The sequence below is a fragment of the Aethalodelphis obliquidens genome, unplaced genomic scaffold (genome assembly GCF_003676395.1).
Source record: "Aethalodelphis obliquidens isolate GAN/ISIS:26980383/991018 unplaced genomic scaffold, ASM367639v1 scaffold9, whole genome shotgun sequence".
Lineage (NCBI taxonomy): Eukaryota > Metazoa > Chordata > Mammalia > Artiodactyla > Delphinidae > Aethalodelphis > Aethalodelphis obliquidens.
In genome coordinates this window covers 48715018-48739946 of record NW_020837953.1, presented here as the reverse complement: position 1 = coordinate 48739946, position 24929 = coordinate 48715018, and the positions used below count along the sequence as shown (strand labels likewise).

General features: G+C 49.7%; 1 protein-coding gene across 14 annotated transcripts in view; it reads right to left on the bottom strand.

Annotated features, from left to right (window-relative positions):
- NPHP4 (nephrocystin 4) overlaps positions 1-24929 on the bottom strand; it is a 139011-nt gene that overhangs the window by 95658 nt on the left and 18424 nt on the right. For 12 of the 14 annotated variants that reach the window (XR_003433472.1, XR_003433471.1, XM_027110398.1 and 9 more), the window contains exons 5-7: positions 18221-18393; positions 17097-17161; positions 14166-14321 (exon numbers count right to left, since the gene is read on the bottom strand). The exons of 1 other annotated variant lie outside the window; for it this stretch is intronic. Coding sequence is in view for 11 of the 13 variants with exons in the window: in XM_027110398.1 (XP_026966199.1) it covers positions 14166-14321; positions 17097-17161; positions 18221-18393 (394 nt within the window). In the remaining 2 variants the exon portion in view is untranslated. Of the gene's footprint in view, positions 1-14165; positions 14322-17096; positions 17162-18220; positions 18394-22476; positions 22838-24929 lie in introns of those variants that run through there. One more of the 14 variants, XM_027110394.1, reaches the window with a different exon arrangement.

The following is a 24929-nucleotide window of genomic DNA, read 5'->3' as shown; positions in this document are numbered from 1 at the left end:
GCTCCGTGAGGACAGAAGGGGGCGGCGGCCCCTGCATCCAGCCCAGCACCTGCACCAAGCAGGTACATGGAAGCCCGGCCGCAGCCACGAGAGGGGAGCATCACGTGCATTTAGAGAGGATTCTCCATGGGTTCTGGAGCAAAGGTGACACAGGAGGAAGAAAGCAAAGCCAGCTGCTCCCCAGCAAACACACCCCCAGGGGTCTGTCCCTTACGTCCCCATCAGTGTCATCGTTCTGGTTCTGGTCCTGTCTGTCTCTTCCTAAATGTTTAGGGTTATTTAAATATTTACATGCAAGGTCTTCGATTTTGAAAGCCAATTCTAAACTTTAAAAAAAATTGACGTAAGACTCAATGCTGAGGGGTGGAGTCAAGGTGCCGTACTAGGAGGATGTGAATTCACGTCTCCTCACAACTAGGGCACCTACCAGGCGCCGGTGAGGGACCACAGACACCTAGGGGACAGGAGGAACCCCCAGTGACCGGTTGTTTCAATTACAGTTTTATTTTTCCTAATATATTTTTTATCTTTCTAACTTTATTGGGTATTTTATTCTTTGATATTGTACTGCTCCTTTTTTTCTTTCTTTTTTTTTTTTACATATTTTTTTTTTACCATGCCATGAAGCTTGCAGGATCTTGGTTCCCAGGCCGGAGGTCAGGCCCAAGCTCCTGTAGTGGGAGCTTCGAGTCCAAGCCGCTGGACTAACAGAGAACCTCAGACCCCAGGGAGTATCAGTTGGAGTGAGGCCTCACGGAGGTCCTCATCTCAGCACCAAGACCCGGCTCTATTCAACTGCCTGCAAACTCCAGTGCTGGACGCCTCAGGCCAAACAACCAGTAAGACGGGAATACAGCCCGACCCATCAAAAAAGGAAAAAAAATGAAACGACAAAAAAAAATATGCTACAGACGAAGGAGCAAGGTTAAAACCCACACGACCAAATAAATGATGATGAAATAGGCAACCTACCCGAAAAAGAATTCAGAGTAGTGATAGTAAAGATGATCCAAAATCTCGGAAAGAGAATGGAGAAAATACATGAAACATTTAACAAGGATCTAGAAGAACTAAAGAGCAAGCAAACAGTGATGAACAACACAATACCTGAAATTAATATACTCTAGAAGGAATCAATAGCAGATTAACTGAGGCAGAAGAATGAATATGTGAGCAGGAAGATAAAATGGTACAAATTACTGCCACAGAGCAGAATAAAGAAAAAAGAATGAAAAGAATTGAGGACAGTCTCAGAGACTTCTGGGACAACTAAACGCATCAACGTTCCAATTATAGGGGTCCCAAAAGAAAAAGAAAGGGTCTGAGAAAATATTTCAAGAGATTATAATGGAAAACTTCCCTAATATGGGAAAGAAAGTAGTCCAGGAAGCACAGAGAGTACCATACAGGATAAACCAAGAGAAACACACCAAGACACACAGTAATCAAACTGACAAAAATTAAAGACAAAGAAAAATTATTAAAAGCAACAAGAGAAAAACAACAAATAACATACAAGGGAACTCCCATAAGGTTAACAGCTGATTTCTCAGCAGAAACTCTGCAAGACAGAAGGGAGTGGCATGATATACTTAAAGTAATGAACGGAAAGAACCTAAAACCAAGAATACTCTACCTAGCAAGGATCTCATTCAGATTCGACAGAGAAATCAAATGCTTTACAGACAAGCAAAAGCTAAGAGAATTCAGCAGCACCAAACTAGCTCTACAACAAATGCTAAATGAACTACTCTAAGTAGGAAACACAAAAGATGAAAAGGACCAACAAAAACAAGCCCAAACCAATTAAGATAATGGTAATAGGAACATACATATTGCTAATTACCTTAAATGTAAATGGATTAAATGCTCTAACCAAAAGATACAGGCTTGCTGAATGGATACAAAAACAAGACCCATACATATGCTGTCTACAAGAGACCCACTTCAGACCTAGAGACACACACAGACTGAAAGGGAGGGGATAGAAAAAGATATTCCACGCAAATGGAAACCAAAAGAAAGCTGGAGTAGCAAGTCTCATATCAGACAAAATAGACTTTAAAATAAAGACTATTACAAAAAACCAAGGACACTACATAATGATCAAGGGATCAATCCAAGAAGAAGATACAACAATTGTAAATATTTATGCACCCAACTTAGGAGCACCTCAATACATAAGGCAAATGCTAACAGACATAAAAGGGGAAATCGACAGTAACACAATCATAGTAGGGGACTTTAACACCCCACTTTCACCAATGGACAGATCATCCAAAATGAAATTAATAAGAAAACACAAGCTTTAAATGACACATTAAACGAGATGGACTTAATTGATATTTACAGGACATTCCATCCAAAAACAACAGAATACACTTTCTTCTCAAGTATTCATGGAACATTCTCCAGGATAGATCATATCTTGGGTCACAAATCAAGCCTTGGTAAATTTAAGAAAATTGAAATTGTATCAAGTATCTTTTCTGACGACAACGCTATGAGACTAGATGTCAATCACAGGGGAAAAAATGTAAAAAATACAAACACATGGAGGCTAAACAATAAGCTACTAAATAACCAAGAGATCACTGAAGAAATCAAAGAGGAAATCAAAAAATACCTAGAGACAAATGACAATGAAAACACGACGATCCAAAACCTATGGGATGCAGCAAAAGCAGTTCAAGAGGGAAGTTTATAGCAATACAATCCTACCTCAGGAAACAAGAAAAATCTCAAATAAACAGCCTAACCTTACACCGAAAGCAATTAGGGAAAGAAGAACAGAAAAACCCCAAAGTTAGCAGAAGGAAAGAAATCATAAAGATCAGATCAGAAATAAATGAAAAAGAAATGAAGGAAATGATAGCAAAGATCAATAAAACTAAACACTGGTTCTTTGAGAAGATAAACAAAATTGATAAACCATTAGCCAGACTCATCAAGAAAAAAAGGGAGAAGACTCAAATCAACATAATTAGGAATGAAAAAGGAGAAGTAACAACTGACACAGCAGAAATACAAAGGATCATGAGAGATTACTACAAGCAACTATATGCCAATAAAATGGACAACCTGGAATAAATGGACAAATTCTTAGAAAAACACAACCTTCCAAGACTGAACCAGGAAATAATAGAAAATATGAACAGACCAATCACAAGTAATGAAATTGAAACTGTGATTAAAAATCTTCCAACAAACAAAAGCCCAGGACCAGATGGCTTCACAAGAGAATTCTATCAAACATTTAGAGAAGAGCTAATACCTATCCTTCTCAAACTCTTCCAAAATATAGCAGGGGGAGGAACACTCCTAAACTCATTCTACGAGGCCACCATCACCCTGATACCAAAACCAGACAAAGATATCACAAAAAAAGAAAACTACAGGCCAATATGACTGATGAACAGAGATGCAAAAATCCTCAACAAAATACTAGCACACAGAATCCAACAGCACATTAAAGGATCATACACCATGGTCAAGTGAGGTTTACCCCAGGGATGCAAGGAATCTTCAATATATGCAAATCATTGAATGTGATACACCATATTAACAAATTAAAGGATAAAAACCATATGATCGTCTCAATAGATGCAGAAAAAGCTTTTGACAAAATTCAACACCGATTTATGATTAAAAACTCTCCAGAAAGTAGGCATAGAGGGAACCTACCTCAACATAATAAAGGCCATATATGACAAACCCACAGCCAACATGGTTTTCAATTGTGAAAAACTGAAACCATTTCCTCTAAGATCAGGAACAAGACAAGGTTGCCCACCCTCACCACTACTACTCAACATAGTTTTGGAAGTTTTAGCCACAGCAGACAGAGGAGAAAAAGAAATAAAAGGAATCCAAATCGGAAAAGAAGTAAAACTGTCACTGTTTGCAGATGACATGATACTATACATAGAAAATCCTAAAGGTGCCACCAGAAAACTACTTGAGCTAATCAATGAATTTGGTAGAGTAGCAGGATACAAAATTAATGCACAGAAATCTCTTGCATTCCTATACACTAATGAAGAAAAATCTGAAAGAGAAATTAAGGAAACACTCCCATTTACCATTGCAACAAAAAGAATAAAATACCTAGGACTAAACCTACCTAAGGAGACAAAAGACCTGTATGCAAAAAACTATAAGACACTGTTGAAAGAAATTAAAGATGATACAAACAGATGGAGAGATATACCATGTTCTTAGATTAGAAGAATCAACATCGTGAAAATGACTATACTACCCAAAGCAATCTAGAGATGCAATGCAATCCCTATCAAACTACCAATGGCATTTTTCACAGAACTAGAACAAAAAATTTCACAATTTGTATAGAAACACAAAAGACCCCAAATAGCCAAAGCAATCTTGAGAAAGAAAAATGAAGCTCGAGTAATAAGGCTCCTGCACTTCATACTATATTACAAAGCTACAGTGGTCAAGACAGTACTGGCAACAGAAACAGAAATATAGATCAATGGAACAGGACAGAAAGCTTAGAGATAAACCCACGCACATATGGTCACCTTATCTTTGATAAAGGAGGCAAGAGTATACAATGGAGAAAAGACAGCCTCGTCAATAAGTGGTGCTGGGAAAACTGGACAGCTACATGTAAAAGAATGAAATTAGAACACTCCCTAACACCATACACAAAAATAAACTCAAAATGGATTAAAGACCTAAATGTAAGGCCAGACACTATAAAACTCTCAGAGGAAAACATAGGCAGAACACCCTATGACATAAATCACAGCAAGATCCTTTTTGACCCACCTCCTAGAGAAATGGAAATAAAAACAAAAATAAACAAATGGGACCTAATGAAACTTCAAAGCTTTTGCACAGCAAAGAAAACCATAAAAAAGACGAAAAGACAACCCTCAGAACTGGAGAAAATATTTGCAAACGAAGAAACTGACAAAGGATTAATCTCCAAAATATACAAGCAGCTCATTATCAAAAAAACAAACAACCCAATCCAAAAATGGGCAGAACACCCAAAGAGACATTTCTCCAAAGAAGATATATAGATTGCCAACAAACACATGAAAGAATGCTCAACATCACTAATCATTAGAGAAATGCAAATCAAAACTACAACGAGGTATCACCTCACACCCATCAGAATGGCCATCATCAAAAAATCTACAAACAGTAAATGCTAGAGAGGGTGTGGAGAAAAGGAAACCCTCTTGCACTGATGGTGGGAATGTAAATTGATACAGCCACTATGGAGAACGCTACGGAGGTTCCTTAAAAAACTAAAAATAGAACTACCATACGACCCAGCAATCCCACTCCTGGGCATATACCCTGAGAAAACCATAATTCAAAAAGAGTCATGTACCACAATGTTCACTGCAGCTCTATTTACAATAGCCAGAGCGTGGAAGCAACGTAAGTGTCCATCGACAGATGAATGGATAAAGAAGATGTGGCACATATATACAATGGAACATTCTTCAGCCATAAAAAGAAACGAAACTGAGTTATTTATAGTGAGGTGGATGGACCTAGAGACTGTCATACAGAGTGAAGTAAGTCAGAAAGAGAAAAACAAATACCATATGCTAACATATATATATGGAATCTAAAAAAAAAAACGGTTCTGATGAACATAGGGGCAGGACAGGAAAAAAGACACAGACGTAGAGAATGGACTTGAGGACGTGGGGAGGGGGAAGGGTATGTTGGGACGAAGTAAGAGAGTAACACTGACATACATACACTACCAAATGTAAAACAGATAGCTAGTGGGAAGCAGCCGCATAGCACAGGGAGATCAGCTCGGTGCTTTGCAACTACCTAGAGGGGTGGGTTAGAGAAGGTGGAAGGGAGACGCAAGCGGGAGGGGATATGGGGATATACGTATGCATATAGCTGATTCACTTTGCTATACAGCAGAAACTAACACAACATTGTAAAGCAATTATACTCCAATAAAGATGTTTAAAAAAAAAGACTCAATGCTGATGAAACTGTGGTGAAAGGAACACTCTACCTTGCTGAAAGGTTATAAATCAGTACAGCTAAGAGGCAATTTTCTCTAACTTTGTGTGTCAAGAGCCATAAAAATGTCCATATCCACCTTCTGCCCCAGTAATGCGACTTCTGAGTCTAGTTAGCAATATATCAAAGTGGAAGCAAACTTTACTTGCAGGAATGCTCATTACAACATTATTTATAACAGAGTCAAAAATAAGAAACCACCAGATGTTCAATAATAGGAGAATTTAAATAATCTGTGGCTCATTCAGATAAAATGAGAAACAAATCATATTCTCTAAGATTATTTAATAATCAAAAAGTAATCATGATATTGTAGGTGAAAAAAACAACATATAAAACTGTGTATTATGGGCTTCCCTGGTGGCGCAGTGGTTTAGAGTCTGCCTGCCGATGCAGGGGACACGGGTTCGTGCCCCGGTCTGGGAGGATCCCACATGCCGCAGAGCGGCTGGGCCCGTGAGCCATGGCCGCTGAGCCTGCGCGTCCGGAGCCTGTGCTCCGCAACGGGAGAGGCCGCAACAGTGAGAGGCCCGCGTACCGCAAAAAAAAAAAAAAAAACCTGTGTATTATTAGTCCATTTGATGACAATTTTATTTAAAATATACGCATTTACATGTATACATGTATATCATTTTTTTGAGAAGTTGCTCTGTTCTTGTTTTTCTTTTTTTTTATTTTAGTATGACTGATATATAATGTTTCAGGTGCACAGCAAAGTGACTCAGATATATATATATATTTCTTTTTCAGATTCTTTTCCATTATAGATAATTACAAGATATTGAATATAGTTCCCTGTGCTATACAGTAGGTCCTTGTTGTTTATTTTATATATAGTAGTGTGTATATGTCAATCCCAAATTCCCAATGTATCCCTCCCCCACTTTGCCCTTTCATAACCATAAGTTTGTATTCAAAGTCTGTGAGTCTATTTCTGTGTTGCAAATAAGTTCCTTTGTATATTTTTTCAGATTCCACGGATAAGTGATATCATATGATATTTGTCTTTCTCTGACTTCACTTAGTATAATAATGTCTAGGTCCATCCGTGTTGCTGCACATGACATTATTTCATTCTTTTCTATGGCTGAGTAATATTCCATTGTATATATGTGCCACATCTGCTTTATCCACTCCCCTGTCAATGAACATTTAGGTTGCTTCCATGTCTTGGCTATTGTAAATAGTGCTGCTATGAACATTGGGGTGCATGCATCTTTTCGAAATAGAGTTTCCATCTTTTCTGGATATATGGCCAGTAGTAGGATTGCTGGATCATACAGTAACTCTATTTTTAGTTTTTTAAGGAACCTCCATACTGTCCTCCACAGTGGCTGTATCAATTTACATTCCCACCAACAGTGTAGGAGGATTCCCTTTTCTGCACACCCTCTCCAGCATTTATTATTTATAGACTTTTTGATGGTGGCCTATGCATGTATATCTGTAGGCAGTAATCACAGATTATTTTATTTCCCTCTTTGTGGCTTTCTGTACCTTCCCTATCACAAATATGCCCTAGGTTTGATTGATACTTCTGAGAAAGTTTATGTATTCCTTTCATCATTTTTTAATCATTTAAAGCAGGTCAAAAAAAAATTAAAATAAAAAAAAAAAAAGAATAAAGCAGGTCAGTTGATGAATCAGACCCAATTAAAAGTGCAGGTATCATTATTCACAGTAGCCAAAAAGTGGAAACAACCCAGTATCCATCCACAGATGGACCGACATACAAAATGGGGTCCATCCACACAACAGAATATCATTCAACCTTAAAAAAGGAAGGAAATTCTACCATATGTTACAACGTGGATGAACGCTGTAGACATTATGCTGCGTGAGATAAGCCAGTCACAAAAAGACAAGTTCTGGATAATTCCATTTATGTGAGGTACTTAAATTAGTCAAATTCCGAGATGGAAAGGAGAATGGAGGCTGCCAGGGGCTGGGGGGCGGCGGGTGGGGAGTTAGCGCTTCATGGGTGCGGAGTCTTGTTCTGCAGGAGGAAAATGTTCTGGAGAGGGAGGGTTGCTCAAGGATGTGAATGTTCTTAACGCTACGGAACTGAATGTTGAAAAACAGTTAGAAGAGTACATTTTATGACACGTCTATTTTACCACGATTTTTTTTAAGTGCAGAAATATATAAACTGCAACCTTTCATGAAATGGTCAAGCGAGTGTCCGAAGCACATCCTGAACTGGGAGCCTCCGTTGGGGCCGGCGGGGTTGGCGGGGGGGGGGGGGGGGTTGGAGGGCAGGGCGAACGGTCCACCTCCTGCAGCAAGGCGCAGGAACCCGGGGCCTGCGCTGACAGGAGGAGGTACAGATTGTCCCTGCAGGATTTCAGGGAGCAATGCTGGCGGGACTCAGAGCAGGAGGTGAGTGTGCAGAGACGGAGCAGAGGGAAGTGGGAGGGACGCGTGAACAATGCTTGTCACTCCCTTGTTTTGCAGACTCCATATTATTTGCATTCTGCAAGTTAATTCATGTGTCTGCAATCCTCCTCCAGTGACTTCAGCATTTTTAACACAAGACCGCTGCCTTCTTCCATGACCCTGAGCTGCATGACCCTGCTCGCTGCTTTAAAGCACGGACAGGCTCATTTGCTGGTTACCAAACAATCCCCCTCCTCTTGATCGCAGTTAAACTCTTGGCCAAAACATGTGTTCAGACTCAAGTGGCCCAGGGCTCTGTGGGCAGTCACGGGGCGGCGGGGGGGGGGGGGGGGAGTCCAGGTAAGGCGGCCACGCCCCTCCACCAGAGGGAGGTAGCCGCGGCCCCTGAGATCCCTGTACTCCTGGTGAGACCCCCTTACCTCCCCCCACCCCACACTCAGGACCCACACACACACTCTCGGCCCTGACGCTGTCAGGACCCTCTCACCCTGCCCCCCACCTGGGCTTCCATCACTCAGCCCAGGGAACCGGGACCCCCCGGACACCCCATTCTCTCATCTCTGGGGCAGAGAGCAGCCTGGGGGCGCCCACTGAACACACAGGGAAGGACACACGGGCTGCACCCAGCACGCTCTCCCCAGCAGTCCCGTGCTGAGCAGCAAAATCACCCAACCCCAAAGGGACACCCCGACATGTAACCTGCTAACCTTCCCCCCACGTCAAGTCCTGCTTCCAGAGAAGCGTAAGTGGGAAATGAGTGCCCTCCCCCCGGGGCTGCTCCCGCAGAGGGTCTGCCTGGCCCCCAAGCCAGAGGTCACTCCACGGTCAACAAGCACTAGAACAGAGAGAACAGCCACCAGCCAGACCCCCGTCTGCAGGCTGCCACAGGAACAGAAGGAAAACCCAGAACCAACGCCTTTCCCAACGCAAGGTGCCCAGTTCCAAGCCTGGCTTGGCCGGGGACCTGCTCCGCAAGCTTCCAGAAGCCACAAGTGAAGAAAGAAGAGCCCTGAAGGGCCCTCCCACAGGAGACAGATCCGACCTCCCAGATGTCCTGCGGCAGCCACAGGGTGGCCTTCTGGCTCAACTCAAGGCAGAACTTGCCCGACCGAAGAACAGCAGCTCACGCTCGCTGGACCCTCCCTGTGTCCCTCTCTGGGCAGGTCCTCATAGTGTCCCCATGTTACAGAGGAGACCGGCCACAGCAGAGGCTTGGAGCCATCACACGGGGCCAGGAGCAGAGCGGGCGCACCACCGCCGGCCTCAGGGCTCTTCCCCAACATTCCAGCAGCGCCCACAAAGCACAGCTTTGCCGTCTGACATTGTCGTTCAGTCATTCAACTGACCAGCGTCAGCAGCCAGGACAGACACAAGGGGCCTCAGCAGAGCTGACCTCCCGGTGGTGGGGACTGCTGACCCTCGTGCTCTGTAACTGGGTCAAGCTTTCACCGATCTGTTGCCAAGTCTCTGGACAGGGCTGCAACTCCCAGCAACAGCAGTGCTCCCGTGGGAAGACAAACCCTACTGCACAACGATCCATCTTCTTCTGAGACTCCCCTGAATGCACTGCAGAGAAAATGGGGACCGCTAGAACCCCTCCCTAGCGACACCCTTCAGGGAAGCGCTTGGAAACACCCGAGATGCCCAAGGAGCTCCCCGCTAGGCCCTAACCACGTCCCCCCACCCGCGGACCCCAGCCTCCCGGGGACATGGCTCTCCTGCCGAGGGTATTTCGTTCGCCAGAATGCACCTCACAAGATAGAGGGAACACTGCAACAGAGGCAACAGAATGCAACAGAGGCAACAGAATACAAGCGAAATTTAGGAACGATTTAGGCGGGAGTGGAAATGAGCTTGAGCTGGTCCACACCGGCTCTGAAACACCTCCCACTGCCCGTGAGGACCGTGGTTAGACTGTGAGGTTGGCCCTCGCTTACCTTCATCTGGGAAAGATGCCCTGATGCTCCACTGGGAATACAGGGCTGCACCCCCAGCCCCAGCACGGGCCTGCCACGCACAGGATCTACTCTACAAATACGTGTTGAGCCATCAACAAATAAGTGAATGAGTCAATGACTCAATTAGTGTATAAAAGGCACACACCGAGCTATTAGCAGTGGTTTTCTCTAGGAGTGAGATTGGAAGGGAAAACTTTTAGTCTTACCGAATTCATTGAGTAAAGATTAATTCTGTCACTTGAACCTGTCCTTGGCCTAAGAGGGCGCAAAGGACTGGGGTCTAGGCTGCAGGATCACCAGCCCCCGGCTCTCAGCGGCAGCGGGAAGCCCTGTCCCCCTCGCTCCCTCTCTGCAGGGGACCGCGGTCACTCCGGGAATCTAAAAGCCATGCTCCCAGACTTGGGGAGGGCAGGCCGTCAGCACAGCCTGGGAAGCCCGGGGGGAGAACCCCACCACTACACAAGGTGCTCAGGCTTGGGGTGCGGGGCCCCACCGGGACCTCGATGTTGTTTGTTGGGATGCAGCACCGGCAGGTCGGGGCTGGGGAACCACCTCAGGTAGGTAAGTAGAGGGCGGGCCTGGGGACACACCAATAGGGGAGGCCGCCACGGGGCAGACGGGCAAGTCAGTTCTGCGGACAGCGCTGCCGAGCTGGGTTTAACAGATGACGAAGCCGGGGCTGGAGTCAGCGGGCTGGTGGGTCAGGCAGGGCGGGCTGGCCCCGGGACTGCCCCGCATGGCAGAGTTGGCACGGCGATGCTCGACATACAGGAGGGAGGGAGGATGGGATCCCGGGGAGCAGCGGCAGTGAGCCAGGCCAAGCAGGGGACAAGGGGTGATTGACAGCAGTGAGCCCCCTGCACTGACTGCCCAGCATGGTGCCCGGGGCGCCCTTCACCACCCCTGCCAGCCAGACCTCCTGCAGCTGCTGCGAGGCTGCCCCACTTAACTAAAACCGCGTGTGAACCTGCAGTGACCTCAGTCCACATTTCAGTGGAAAACAACTCACTCCTCCCGTATTGTGGCATTTTACAAAGGAACAAATATCCGAGTCCCAACACGGCACCCAAATATAACCAACCCTCTGCAAATTAGACAAGCGATCCCCGGTTCCCAGCACCACGGACGCCAGCACCAGTCCCTGCCTGGGCCCTTTCAGGGCCATAAAACAGTATCCAGCCAAGAAACCCTTTTTCAAAGATGAGTCACAAAAGCCCGTAAGATCCTGGGCAGAAATGATAACGGAGACAATAACCGCTGTCAGAAAGGGCTGAGCAACAGGGTCTCTGCTCCCAGACGGTCTCGGGGACGGAGGGGAGGCTGCCCTCGGCCCCTCCCCCGAGGAGCAAGCGGGGCTCCTGCACGGGTGATGGCAGCTCCTGCCCGCCCACCAGACCAATTCCAGCCATTTGTTTTTAAACAACAACGTAAACTGTCCTCCATGTTTGCCATTTACAGGCACCACCTGCATCTATTAAAAGTGCCCAGTGCCAGCCGCTCCATTCCAGGGAGGCAAACCAGGGGCCAGAGGGGCTCAGCTCTTCCGAAAACACGAACTTCAGGATCCGGAGCCGAACTCACGCTCCTTGGATCCAGAACTCCTCTCTATAACACGGCCCTTGACTCCCACGGTCCGACCTGAGATGCTGAGAACAAACGCGGGGCCTGTCTGGGCATCTGAGCTGCTCCTTCGCCTTTCAGGAGGGACCCAGAAGCAGGCCCGAGCTCCGCTTCCGTACTTTCATGTTGTATCTGCAGTTCTACTGACACCCACTGGTGATGGATATAACTCAGGCCTCGAGAACATTCTGTTTAAATTCCCAGAATCCCAGGTCAGAAAGACTCACAGAAGCTGAGCTCCCCACAGGTGCGCACATAGATGCCTGATACCCGCGTAGTCACAGCGGTGCTGACAGCGCCCCCATGACCAGCGGGAGGGGGGCTCAGAGCCGGATGCAGGTTCCGCCCTCTCAATCCCAACAGCACGACCAGGAAGGAGGTTCTCCCTCTGCCTGCCTGTAACTCTTTTTTTTTTTTTTTTTTTTGCGGTACGCGGGGCTCTCACTGTTGTGGCCTCTCCCGTTGCGGAGCACAGGCTCCGGACACGCAGGCTCAGCGGCCATGGCTCACGGGCCCAGCCGCTCCGCGGCACGTGGGATCCTCCCGGATCGGGGCACGAACCCGCGTCCCCTGCATCGGCAGGCGGACTCTCAACCACTGCGCCACCAGGGAAGCCCTGCCTGTAACTCTTAACTTCTCCTCCCTCCCTCTTGGGTGAACACCGGCGCATCGCAGAGGGCAACACGGCTGCCTACGGGGCCTTCAGGAGGGTTAGAGCTTGGTGACCCACGGCAGATCCAAACCTGGGACCCCCTCCATCCCCCGCCCAGGACGTGCTCCTGTTCACGGTTAACTGGTCATTTCTCATGTATCATCGTCTCTTCTCCGAGACGCTGGAGAAACAGTGACCTCGTGATGGTGATGACCACCGTGCACCCGTCCCAGGAGTTCATGAACTCAGATAACAAGACCACAGCACCCAGGCCACACGCAGGGACATCGTCACCGAGACAAACACTCTCCCTCCTGGAGCTGAGCCGTCTCTTCGGGTCCTGAGTGTCTCTGTTCTGAGCCAAACACTCTGCACCTCCCAGATCTCCTCCCCAGCCACTCACACCCAAAGCCACATCCTGCCCCTCCTGGATGGGAGCTGCAGCCGGCCCACCGAGACCAGAGGTTCCAGCAGCCCCAGGTGGGGAGGCTGGTGCGGTCCCTCCTCCTGGATTCTCCCAGACAGCCAGGCAAAAAGCCCCCAAGAGTACTCAGAGGGAGCATGAGACCGAGGAGGGAGGCCCGTCGGCAGGACCTGAGAGGAGAGCAGCCCTCACAGTGACTCGTGGCTGCGAAGGGCTGACCCACACCCACCAGGAGAATCAACTTCTAAAACACACCCAGGCACAGCCCTGAGCCTGTCCCATGAATTTCAGTTCCAAAGTAATCGAGCAGTTTCACTCACAAGTTGAAAGGCAGAACAGCCCAAGTGTCCATGCACAGGTAAATGGATAAACAAAACGTGGTCCATCCATTCAGCCTTAAAAAGCAAGGAAATTCCGACACACAGAACAACAGGGATGAACCTTGAGGACATTATGCCCAGCAAAATAAGCCAGTCACAAAAGGACCAATGCTGTAGGAGGATTCCACGCCTAGGAGGTCCCTAGAGGAGTCAACTCATAGAGACAGAGAGCAGAAGAGGGGGGCAGGGCTGGGGAGGGGAAGGGGAGTCAGCGTCTAGCCGGACAGAGTTTCCGTCTGGGACGATGAAAAGGCTCTGCAAGTGGACGGGGAGGATGGCTACACAACAGTGTGAATGTACCTGATGCCCCTGAACTGCACGCTTGACAATGGTTAAAACAGTAAATTTTATGTTACGTCTATTTTACCACAATTAAAAACTGATAATAATTAAGCCACTGACATGGTGGCCCAGTAAGGGTGGGATCTAGCAACAGTGGTTTTTCTGGCCACAGTCATACAGACATGGGCTATTTGTCTTATGAAAGCATTTCTCAAGGAGAGAAGGCAGAGATGACCTGAGGGATGTGAGGTGTGTTCAGGAAGGGGCTGCGAACGAGACAACACTGCTGCCCTCCCCCCCCCCCCCCCCCCCCCCCACCAGGCTGTTTGCTGGGGGGCCCAGCCAGCCCTCGCCCCAGTTCCTGCAAGGTCTGACCATGAACTAACAGAGACTCACCAAGCAGACAGAAACAGAGGAGCCCTTACCCGATTCTCCATGAGCTGGAAGGAGACCAGGTATCTGCTGCAGACCAGACACCAGAAGGTTCTCGGGAAGAAGGTGGAACACGGGCTCCAGGAGCGGGTGTGGCTTCAGCGTGTACTGCAGGCTGCAGTTCTCAATGAGGGTCATGTGCTTGTTTTCTGAGGGAGAAAACACCTCCTGTGACAGCCCGAACCAAGGCACCTTCGGCCAAACCGACCAATAAACTGAGCATCTTGGAAAAGAACTCAACAAACAGGAAAAGTATTTTTCTAGGGAGACAAGGGAATTGTTCTGTTTGCTCAGCCAAAGAGCAAAAAAGAATCAATCCTTAAATAACTCTCACTGGTAAAACTGCAACTAAAGAGATACTTGTTTTTGATCCGACATAACAAAATCTCTCCGCTCACCTCTTCCCCAAGAGCAGTGAAGTCAGGCTTCGCTTTTGCTCCCATAATCAGAGGGAACCTAGAAGGTCCTCTGACCAGAGGCCTGCATCCCTTTCAGTCTCAGCCTTGCATCCGTCAAGACCCACAAAGCAGCAGGACTAGGCCCTGGGTGGCCAGTGGCCTCCAAGACAGAGTCCTGTCCTCAAGGAAGGACCATTCCTCTGGGATGACTAAGACACAAGCATGCCGACATCCATAACACACAGGAGAACGGGATCCGAACCCCAAGGAAGGTTCGGATAACGTGCTAGGGGAAGTGGGAAGAGGGAAAGCGTCCTAGAGAAAGGAACCACTGGGAAGAGCTCAGATACAGAGCACTCGGGAAAGTGGACGGAAGGGCGTCAATAGAAACTGGGCTGGGAGGGACCACAGACATGCCCTCAACACATTCCCATCAAATGGTCCATCTTGCCTGGGCTTGATTTCCTCCACTGATAGGGGACTCACCACCTCCTGAGGCGTGCTTCGTGCTTTCATAAGAAAAGAACTAAATATTCGTTAGAAAAACAAAACTATATTATCGAAAAACAGATTTTTAATATCTAACCACTCCAAACATGGGATGTGCTTACTTTAAAATGTTAAGTACCCTGAAAGGCACTCTGCTACATGGCTGGCTGGTGAGCACGCTGGTACAACCTCTATGGAGGGCAAACAGGGGAAATAACACAAAACTGTGAATGCACAGGCCCTCAGACCAGCAATCCCACTTCTGGGAGTTTACCCTACAGTTTCACGTGCACACTTGCAAAATGGCAGATGTCCACTGCAGCAAAGCCTTCAACCCTCTGTTCTTACAGAACTGCCCCAAGGGTCCATTTGGGGTGGGTTGGTTCAATCACAAACAGCAATTCAATGAAATACCACACAGCTGTAAAAAGAATGAGCACGGGGCTTCCCTGGTGGCGCAGTGGTTGAGAGTCCGCCTGCCGATGCAGGGGACGCGGGTTCGTGCCCCAGTCCGGGAAGATCCCACATGCCGCGGAGCGGCTGGGCCCGTGAGCCATGGCCGCTGAGCCTGCGCGTCTGGAGCCCGTGCTCCGCAACGGGAGAGGCCACAACAGTGAGAGGCCCGTGTACCGCAAAAAAAAAAAAAAAAAGAATGAGCACACTTTCTAGGTGCTGATATGAAACATCCTCCAAGATAAATCATTAAGGGAAAAAAGAAAGGTCTGGGACAAGTCAACGGGGGCAAAAACAGAACAGGGACGTGCACGTGTGCTTGTGTGTCATCAGAGGACCTAGAAGGACCCACAAGATCCCAGAGAGGAAGGTCACCTGTGGTGCAGGTGAAGGGCCGAGCAGAGGAGGAAGGAGACCTCACCTGAACCTTTTCATACTATTCAGTACTTTGAATGCTGGGTCATGTGACTGCATTATCCATCCAAGAAAAACAGCCCTGCACTTTTAGAAATGCCACTGAGATGATGAGCTGACAGCCTGTGGCGGTCCCTCCCCAGGCCTCCCTCACACGGCCACAGCTCCCACACCCTCCACCAGCACCCAGATCCGTGGGCCTGGAACCAACCTGGGGGCTGTGTCTGCTGTTGGAAAGGTGCTGAGTCTAAGGATACTTCAGGAGAGAAAACGCTGGCAGGTTAATGATTAAATTCAATTGCGAAATAACCTAAAAGCCAGTCTGTATCAACAAAACCAAGTTTCTGACCGATTGTTCCTCTATCGTGAGATTTTCACCAAATTCAGAGCGAGTGGATGGGTCGGGGTAGGCTTGGGTTTTTCACACTGGCTGGGTGCCCATCGGAAACTGGGCAACGTCGCAAAGAGACAGAAAGTCATCCCTCCCCCACCCCCACGCCAAAGAGACCCACCTTCACCGCTTGGCCCCCGTCCACACTCCCCGAGGGCCAGCAGAGCCCACACGGGCCCCTGAAACAGCCTGTTAGCCCACCCCCCCGCTTCACCGCACGCTCTTCCGTCCACCCTCCACGCGGCCTGCAGCCAGGGGGCCGCAGGTCCCTCCCACGGGTACCCTGACGGCTCGGGAGAAGCCACAGAGGCAGGGCAGGAAGCCCACTCTGCCCTAAGGCTGGCCGCTCCGCACGGGGCCCATGCATGCCAGGTGCTCCTGCAGATGCCACTCTCGTTTGGCACCACTGGACACCTTGCTGTGGTGGAGATGACCCACGGACTTCACGGTCAAAGGCTTCCTGGGACAGCCGCTGGGCAGTGATGGACAGCAACTACTTCACGTGGGGACAAAGCTGCTACCCCAGGGGCAAGGAGGCCAACAGCCCTCCCACCAGGTGGCCCCCATGGGGTCGTCTTCACACGGCTACACCATCCTTATAGGCTCGTGTGTCTCTGATCTTCAAATTATGTCAGAACTGCAAGCCCAATGTTACATGTTCCCCAAATCTATTAACAATTCAGCTAAGCTGATGAGGTTCTAACACTCAGGAAAGTCATATGACGAACAGGTGCTGCTGAGGACAGTAGGAGCAGGCCTGGCCAGGCCTCGTCTCTTACGTTCTATGGGGTCCTGGAGAAGCGGGTGCAGGAGGGCTCGGGGGCTGCCGTGATACAGTCTCAACCTGCAAAACAAGACCCGTGAGATGCAGGTCAGCATCTTGCGTCTACTCATGGGATGTCAGCTATGCTTCTCGAAAGGAAGGCCTTGGGGACCCCAGCACCACACCTCCAGGAGCTTTCTCGACCCTCTGTGGGAAACAGACGGCTGAGGACAGCATCAGATCCGCGAGCCCTCAGCACTCGTGGCCAAGCATGTCCAGCACACACACAGCACGGCCCGAGTGCAGCCTGAGAACCTCAGCGCTAGAAAGCAATGCCTGGGGAGTTGGTCATGCTTGGAGATGTCCCAAGAAAACAACGTTTGAGGGGTTTCCACGATTGTGTGTCTGGAGTGGTGGTTCTCAACCCGGGATGACTTTGCCCCGTCGGGACGTCTGGTAAAGTCTGGAGGTACTTTCGGCTGTCACAGCTGGGCGGGGAGGGGGCTGCCTGGCATCTAGTGGGCAGAGGCCAGGGGTGCGACGAGACCTCGTACACTGCACGGGACAGCCCAAAGTGTCCGCGGAGCCAGGGTTGACAGGCCCCGATCTACAGTGACAACGCAAACCCCACCACGGCTGAAACGACCACACACCATCTCATCCATCCGGGCACGTCCAGCTCCTCATGTAACAGAGCCTGGCACAGAGCGGACCCCCAGCCAGTGTTTGCTGAGTGAACACCTACTGCTCCCTGGGCGCCTGTCTGGGAAGAACCTACTGTTTACACTCCGGACCCTTAGGAGATGGGCGCTGCACTGAAGATGAATTCAAAGAGTTTAAACAACTGGCCTAAGACCCCACAGGAGTAAGTGACGGAGCAGGACTCAGCCCTTGACCACCTTACATCAGATCCCACCCCCGAGGCCAAGGCCTGTCCTGCTCCCACCTGGAGAACGATGGTTGGGCTTATTCAGAAACAGCAAACCCAGTTACAGCCCGAAGCAAAAATACCACCGGGAGACTGTGATGAACACACTTGCTGACAAATTCAGAGCTTTCTAGTCTGGACAAATAATGAGCCGTTAAATCACCGCAGAAAGACGCCAGAAACCCCAGCGACGGGGAAAACGGGGCAGATACCGTTTGTCCTGGGGGGCAGACGTAGGAGATTCCGAGTTGTTGCTGAAGATCCGAAGGATTCCAAACCCACAGGACAAAGCCTGAAGGGTCCCGTCCCGTCTCCTGCCTTCAGTGACCACTTCCACCACGGCCACGATATTAGGGTGGTTCAAGGACGTGTGAAAATAGAAGGGCTGCAAAAGAGAAGCCAGGGACGGACTGAACGCTCTCGAGCTGCAGAGAAGAAACACAGAGGAACACAGGTGCGCTCCCTCCTCGTTGTCACGTCAACGCCACAAACACGCCGCGTGGAGAGCAGCATCCCTTCCAGGCGCCAGAGAAGAGAAGGGGCCCAGTGAGCGACCCCCTCACAGCTCCTCCTTCCAGGGTGCCCAGCATCTGGGACATCAAACTATTTGCTTCTCCTCTGGGATCTTCCCATCCACAGAAAATGCCAACAGACCCACAGCCTCTGGAGAACAAAGGGGCTGGGGCAGCCTCGCGCCCCATGCCCATCACCCGGAAGGACCACGAGCCCAAAGACGTAAGTAGCCCACCGCACCCACGCACCCGCTGAGCCGTTCCATCCAACACCGCCGTCAAACTGCAATCACAACTTGCCAGTATGGACTCTAATCCCTGTTTCGTGTGGAAATACCATGAGGCTGCACCCGAATTAATTTTGTTTAAACTAAGCAGGTGGCTTCCCTGGTGGCGCGGTGGTTGAGAGTCCACCTGCCGATGCAGGGGACACGGGTTCGTGCCCCAGTCCGGGAAGATCCCACATGCCATGGAGCGGCTGGGCCCGTGAGCCATGGCCACTGAGCCTGCACGTCCGGAGCCTGTGCTCCGCAACGGGAGAGGCCACAGCAGTGAGAGGCCCGCGTACCACAAAAAAATAAAAATAAAAATAAACTAAGCAGGATCCTCAGTTCAGAGCCCAACTAACATCTTTTAATGATGAATATTGCTGTGGGATTTTTTTTTTTTTTTGGCTGCGTTGGGTCTTCGTTGCTGCACGCGGGCTTCCTCTAGTTGCGGTGAGCGGGGGCTACTCTTCGTTGCGGTGCGCGGGCTTCTCACTGCGGTGGCTTCTCTTGTCACGGAGCACAGGCTCTAGGCGCGAGGATTTCGGTAGTTGTGGCATGCGGGCTCAGTAGTTGTGGCTCGCGGGCTCTAGAGCACAGGCTCAGTAGTTGTGGCGCACGGGCTTAGTTGCTCCGCAGCATGTGGGATCTTCCCGGACCAGGGGTTGAACCCGTGTCCCCTGCATTGGCAGGCAGAATCTTAACCACTGGGCCACCAGGGATGTCCCACGGTGGGATTCTTTATTATAGGAGTTGTGGACCCAAGCCAAGTAGATGATACTCAAATTGCTCCTAAAAGGTTTCCCACTTGCAGCCTCTCCATCCTCTAAGGTACAGATGGCAGCCCTCACTCTCACCACGGGGAGGGGGGACACGGGCGGGTCAAATCCAGCTCCCATCGCTGAGATGCACCCTCCCAAGTGGGAATGGAAGCACCTTCCCTCTGCTGCTGTCTTCCAATCTCCTGAAATCCAAAGCAGTTGCTCTTAGCTAACAAACATCGTAGACACAGAAGACAGAAATGGAGGCACTAACTGGGTTTGCGAATCTATGGGCAACAAGCGTCCCAGAAGCCCAGGTCAGTGCTGACCTGAGGCTCTGGACCCGAGTGGTCCCCGGAACCCAGCGTCCTTGTTGGGGTGAAGCCCAGGTGTAGAGTCACCAGCAGAACACAAAGGCCACCCTCCCCCCCAAGGCAGGGACAGGCCAGGCCGGGCCGTGGCAACGTGACTTAAACTTGGAACAATCCCCCATTAACGAGTCATTACCATGGTGTCACCGAGAAAACGTTTACTGTAATCACAGACTGTCAGCCCAGGATAACAGAGAGACACATTAAAACATCAGCCACGAGATATAAATCGTTATTCTATTATCTTTTATTGCAAAATGATGAAATAGTGACCACTTACAGCTGACAGGCAGTTGGACCAAGAGAGAATTATGTTTCCGTTTCCAAGACTCAAGAACTGTTTTAAAAAGGCCTGCTGTAAAGTCAAGTTGTCATTATCTCACCTCTCATATGTACACCTGTGCATATCAGTTTTATGAACACTACCCACTTTTCCTCTTGGCAGTGAAACAAACATTGTCAGCTCTGATGCAAAGCAGCAACAAGCCTCCAGCTTAGAGGTCACCTTGAAATCCTTTGCCTGGAGGCGGGGGACCAGCTGCTTTGGGGACGGCCCACATGTGGACTCATGGCTGTTGCCTCTCCCTTTCCTTTACCACTGAAAACGATTATTCTGAGACCAAACCGACCACGGAGCCCCCTGGTCTGTCTCCAGAGACCCCACTTTCACCAGGAGGGTCGGCCTTGGAAGCTCCGTGAATCACAAGGCGACACGAGGTCTGAGGGTCTCATCCCATCATTACTGCTGGTTAAGGATGGATGCTTTTCCAAACATCATTTACTGCCCCTCTAGTGTGGGCACAGCGCGTGCTAAAGAATTTCTAAGGAACCTAGAAAACGCGATCCAGCCCTCAAGAAGTTCAAAGTTCAAAGGTAAAGGCTAGATTAGGCAGGTAGAAAATGCACACCCTGCCCAGGGCCGACCAACTCGGAGGGTCGGAGGAAGGAAAAGCCTCCTGGGATGAAGCACACAACTCTGCAGCTTCAACCCGTGTGCGTGCGTGTGTGTGTGTGTGTGTGTGTGTGTGTGTGTGCGTGTGTGTGTGTGTGTTTGGGGGGGTCCCCAGGAGGGCCAAGTCACCTGGAACCCAGGCACTCCCCCACCCCCAGCCCCGTGGGCTTGGCCAGACATCTCAACCGCTGTCGAGCAGCACTGCAAACACGCCCTCCAGCGTCAGGACGCCTCAAGGAGGCCATGCAGGATGCTCGCAGATGCATGGGCTGCCACTGCACGATTAAAAGCTGGAGTCAAGCCCGTCCAATTACCTGCGAGAGAAGCCGCGGGAGATGGCAGAGCGGGGCTCTGGCTCCCCCCGCATCACATCTCACTCAGCCACCCCTGACAAGGTGCCTCTCTGACAGGAGAAACAGATTAATAAATCACAGAAACGCTCCTGTCTTAATGCCTTCATCTTCAGACACACGGACACCGCTTTGCCTCGGGGCCCAGATTCCACTTTCACCCACACGATCGGGCCTCAGAGGATGTGCCTTCCTGGAGAGGTTGCGGCCTCGCGTCGCCGGCCGCACCTCCGCCTGACCTGCCCTAAGTGACACGTGCTCTTCGGTCCCAGGCTGAGGCCAAGGCCACAGGAGAGAGGATCAGAAATTAAACTAGTGCCTTCCAAACCATTTTTTTTTTAGTAAACCTTTAATAGGATGTCTTCAGGAAGGTGACTATATCACAAATACTTCCTGCAGCCAACATCTACCAGCTCAACCTTCCCCTTGAGGCTCAGGGCAGTTTCCTGCACACAAGCCACCACAAGACTGAGCGCTCCGAGCACGGTGAGCTCGCCAAGCAAAGTTGCCAAGCATCTGGGAAGATGCAAAATCTCTAATTCCAAAGTCAGAAGCTTCCGCTCATCCGGGGTGGGGTCCACCATTATCCACAGGAAGGGACACAGCCCTGGAGACAGCCCCCCGCCAAGAGAACTATCTGGCTCAAAGCGTCCGCGGAGCCAGGGTTGACAAGCCCCGATCTACAGTGACAACGCAAACCCCACCACGGCTGAAACGACCACACACCATCTCATCCATCCGGGCACGTCCAGCTCCTAATGTAACAGAGCCTGGCACAGAGCGGACCCCCAGCCAGTGTTTGCTGAGTGAACACCTACTGCTCCCTGGGCGCCTGTCTGGGAAGAACCTACTGTTTACACTCCAGACCCTTAGGAGATGGGTGCTGCTGTCCCTCACGCACGGACGATGAATTCAGAGTCAGGAGTTTAAACAACTGGCCTAAGACCCCACAGGAGTAAGTGATGGAGCAGGACTCAGCCCTTGTCCCCCTACATCAGATCCCACCCCCGAGGCCAAGGCCTGTCCTGCTCCCGCCTGGAGAATGATGGCTTGGCTTATTCAGAAACAGCAAACCCAGTTACAGCCCGAAGCAAAAATACGCCCCCAGGAGATGATGAACACAACAGCATAAGCTGACAAATTCAGAGCTTTCTACTGTCCCCACGTGGTAGACAGTTAAATCACCACACAGTACAACTAAATCCCACTGCTGGAAACATCACGGGGAGATATCCTTTGCCCTTCTATTCACTCACTCATTTCTATCCCCTTCCTACCACCGTCCATTCCTGGCTTGGTGTCCCCAAGGACTGGTTTCTGTTGAGCTGGAGAGGAGAGAAGCCCTCCTCGGGTGACGCGGTTGAGGCCAGGCTCTCTCCGTAGAGACGGTGCCCGGGAGTGACACTGGATTCCTGCTTTGCAGACTGTCTGCATCAGGAGCAGCTCTTGGAACATGTGAGAGGTGTAAGGAGAGGGTAAGGCACGTTCAAGAACCCGGAGATTAACCGAGGCACGGCAGAGCCTCCCAGAGTTTCGTTTGGACATGCTGACATTCCCTGACAGCCTCCACTTTTTTTTTTTTAATTTTATTGAAGTATAGTTGATTTACAATGTTGTGTTCATTTCTGCTGTACAGCAAAGTGATTCAGTTATACATATATACACATTCCTTTTTATATTCTTTTCCCTTATGGTTTATCACAGGGTATTGAATATAGTTCCCTGTGCTACACATTAGGACCTTGCTGTTTATCCATTCTATATACAATAGTTTGCACCTACCAACCGCAAACTCCCAATCCTTCCCTCCCCCACATCTCCCCCTTGGCAACCACAGGTCTGTTCTCTGTGTCTGTGAGTCTGTATCTGGTTCGTAGATAAGTTCACTTGTGTCCTATTTTAGATTCCACATATAAGCGACATCATATGATATCTGTCTTTCTCTGTCTGACTTACTTCACTCAGTACGATCATCTCCAGGTCCATCCATGTTGCTGCAAATGGCATGATTTCATTCTTTTTTATGGACAGCCTCCACTTTTAAAGGGAGTCACCTCACTCTCATTACTCTGACGAACAAGCACGTTCAGCAGCTGGTTGCTCTCGGTTGGCGATGGGACTAGGAAGCAGCCCAATTACCTGTGTCTCCCGGAGGCCAGGGATCCGCCTGTGACTTCAGCAACACCTCGGGCTGTGATGGGCTCAGGAGGAATCATCTCCTGGTCGGGGTTCCGGCTGCCTGTGAAGAACCACTAGGATTCCTGCCAGCCATTTGCATACAATAAATAAAGGAGGAGAAATGAGCCTGTCGCTGAAAGGCTGAGGTTGGTTAGTTAAGGAAAGAATCTAAGGGAGAATTATGTCCATCTCAGAAAGGAAGTGTAGGAACTGCACGGTACTTTGGCCTCTCGGATTTTTTTTTTTTTTAACTTATCTATTTATTTTTGGCTGTGTTGGGTCTTCGTTTCTGTGCGAGGGCTTTCTCTAGTTGCGGCGAGCGGGGTCCACTCTTCATCGCGGTGCGCGGGCCTCTCGCTATCACGGCCTCTCGTTGCGGAGCACAGGCTCCAGACGCACTCCAGGCTCAGTAGTTGCGGCTCACGGGCCCAGTTGCTCCGCAGCATGTGGGATCTTCCCAGACCAGGGCTCGAACCCGTGTCCCCTGCATTGGCAGGCAGACTCTCAACCACTGCGCCACCAGGGAAGCCCCCCGGATTATTTTTTAAAGATATCTTTTGAGAGGTTGAATGAACGATCAACCGTCTCAGTGCAAGTGAAGGGCAATTCCTCTCCACCGAGGACGGTCTCGAAGGGGAGCACCTAATTCTGAGTCAGAGCTGAGAGGCCCGGAGCTGGTCCCCTGGGCTCCGCCAGGCAGAGCCGAGAGGCTGGGACAAGAGGGGATCTGAGCGCAGCATGAGGAATTCATCACTCACAGAAAGAAACACCCAGCTCGGGCTCAAGGAAGGACTTCTTTTTTCCCAAGTCTTTCCTCAGGACGTTGTTTGCAAAGTAATAAAACAACATCTTCTTTCAGGGCTGCATATTACAGTGACAACTCAATCAAAACCCAGAGCCCACGCGGCTGATTCAGGAATCCACGTGTAGGCGGGACAGCCACGTAGATTCCAAAGATGGTCCCCTGCTACTGGCAGCTGGCAACCTCCCGTCGTATCACCCCCAAGCCACGGCTGATCGGCAGAACCAGAAAAACCCAGGCAATTAGTAAAATCAGAAGAAGATCATCACCAAATTTCAGAATCACTTCAAAAAAGGGCAAATTGTGTTTCTCTCTATTCCCATAGGTACGGACGCAGAGCTTTGCTCAGATGATGAGACCGCAGAACCAGTCCCTCCTGCCTATCTAGGCCACCTTGGGAATGCTCCACACTTCATGTAAACACGTACATACACGTATGCACGCAGGTACACACACACACACACACACTCACACACACTCACACTCACACACACTCACACACTCACACACACTCACACTCACACTCACACACACTCACACACACGGCGAAGGGGGATTCTCTTTAGTTAACTAAACTCTGAACGTCAAGGATGGGAGGAAAGCGCTGGGCAAGGAGGATGCCGCCGAGTGGCGCATCAGGATGGGTGTTCCTGGGGCACCACTGGCCTCTGCTGCTCGCCTTGGGCATAGCAGCTGGAGCACAGCTCTTCCCTGAGCAATTCCGTGGCT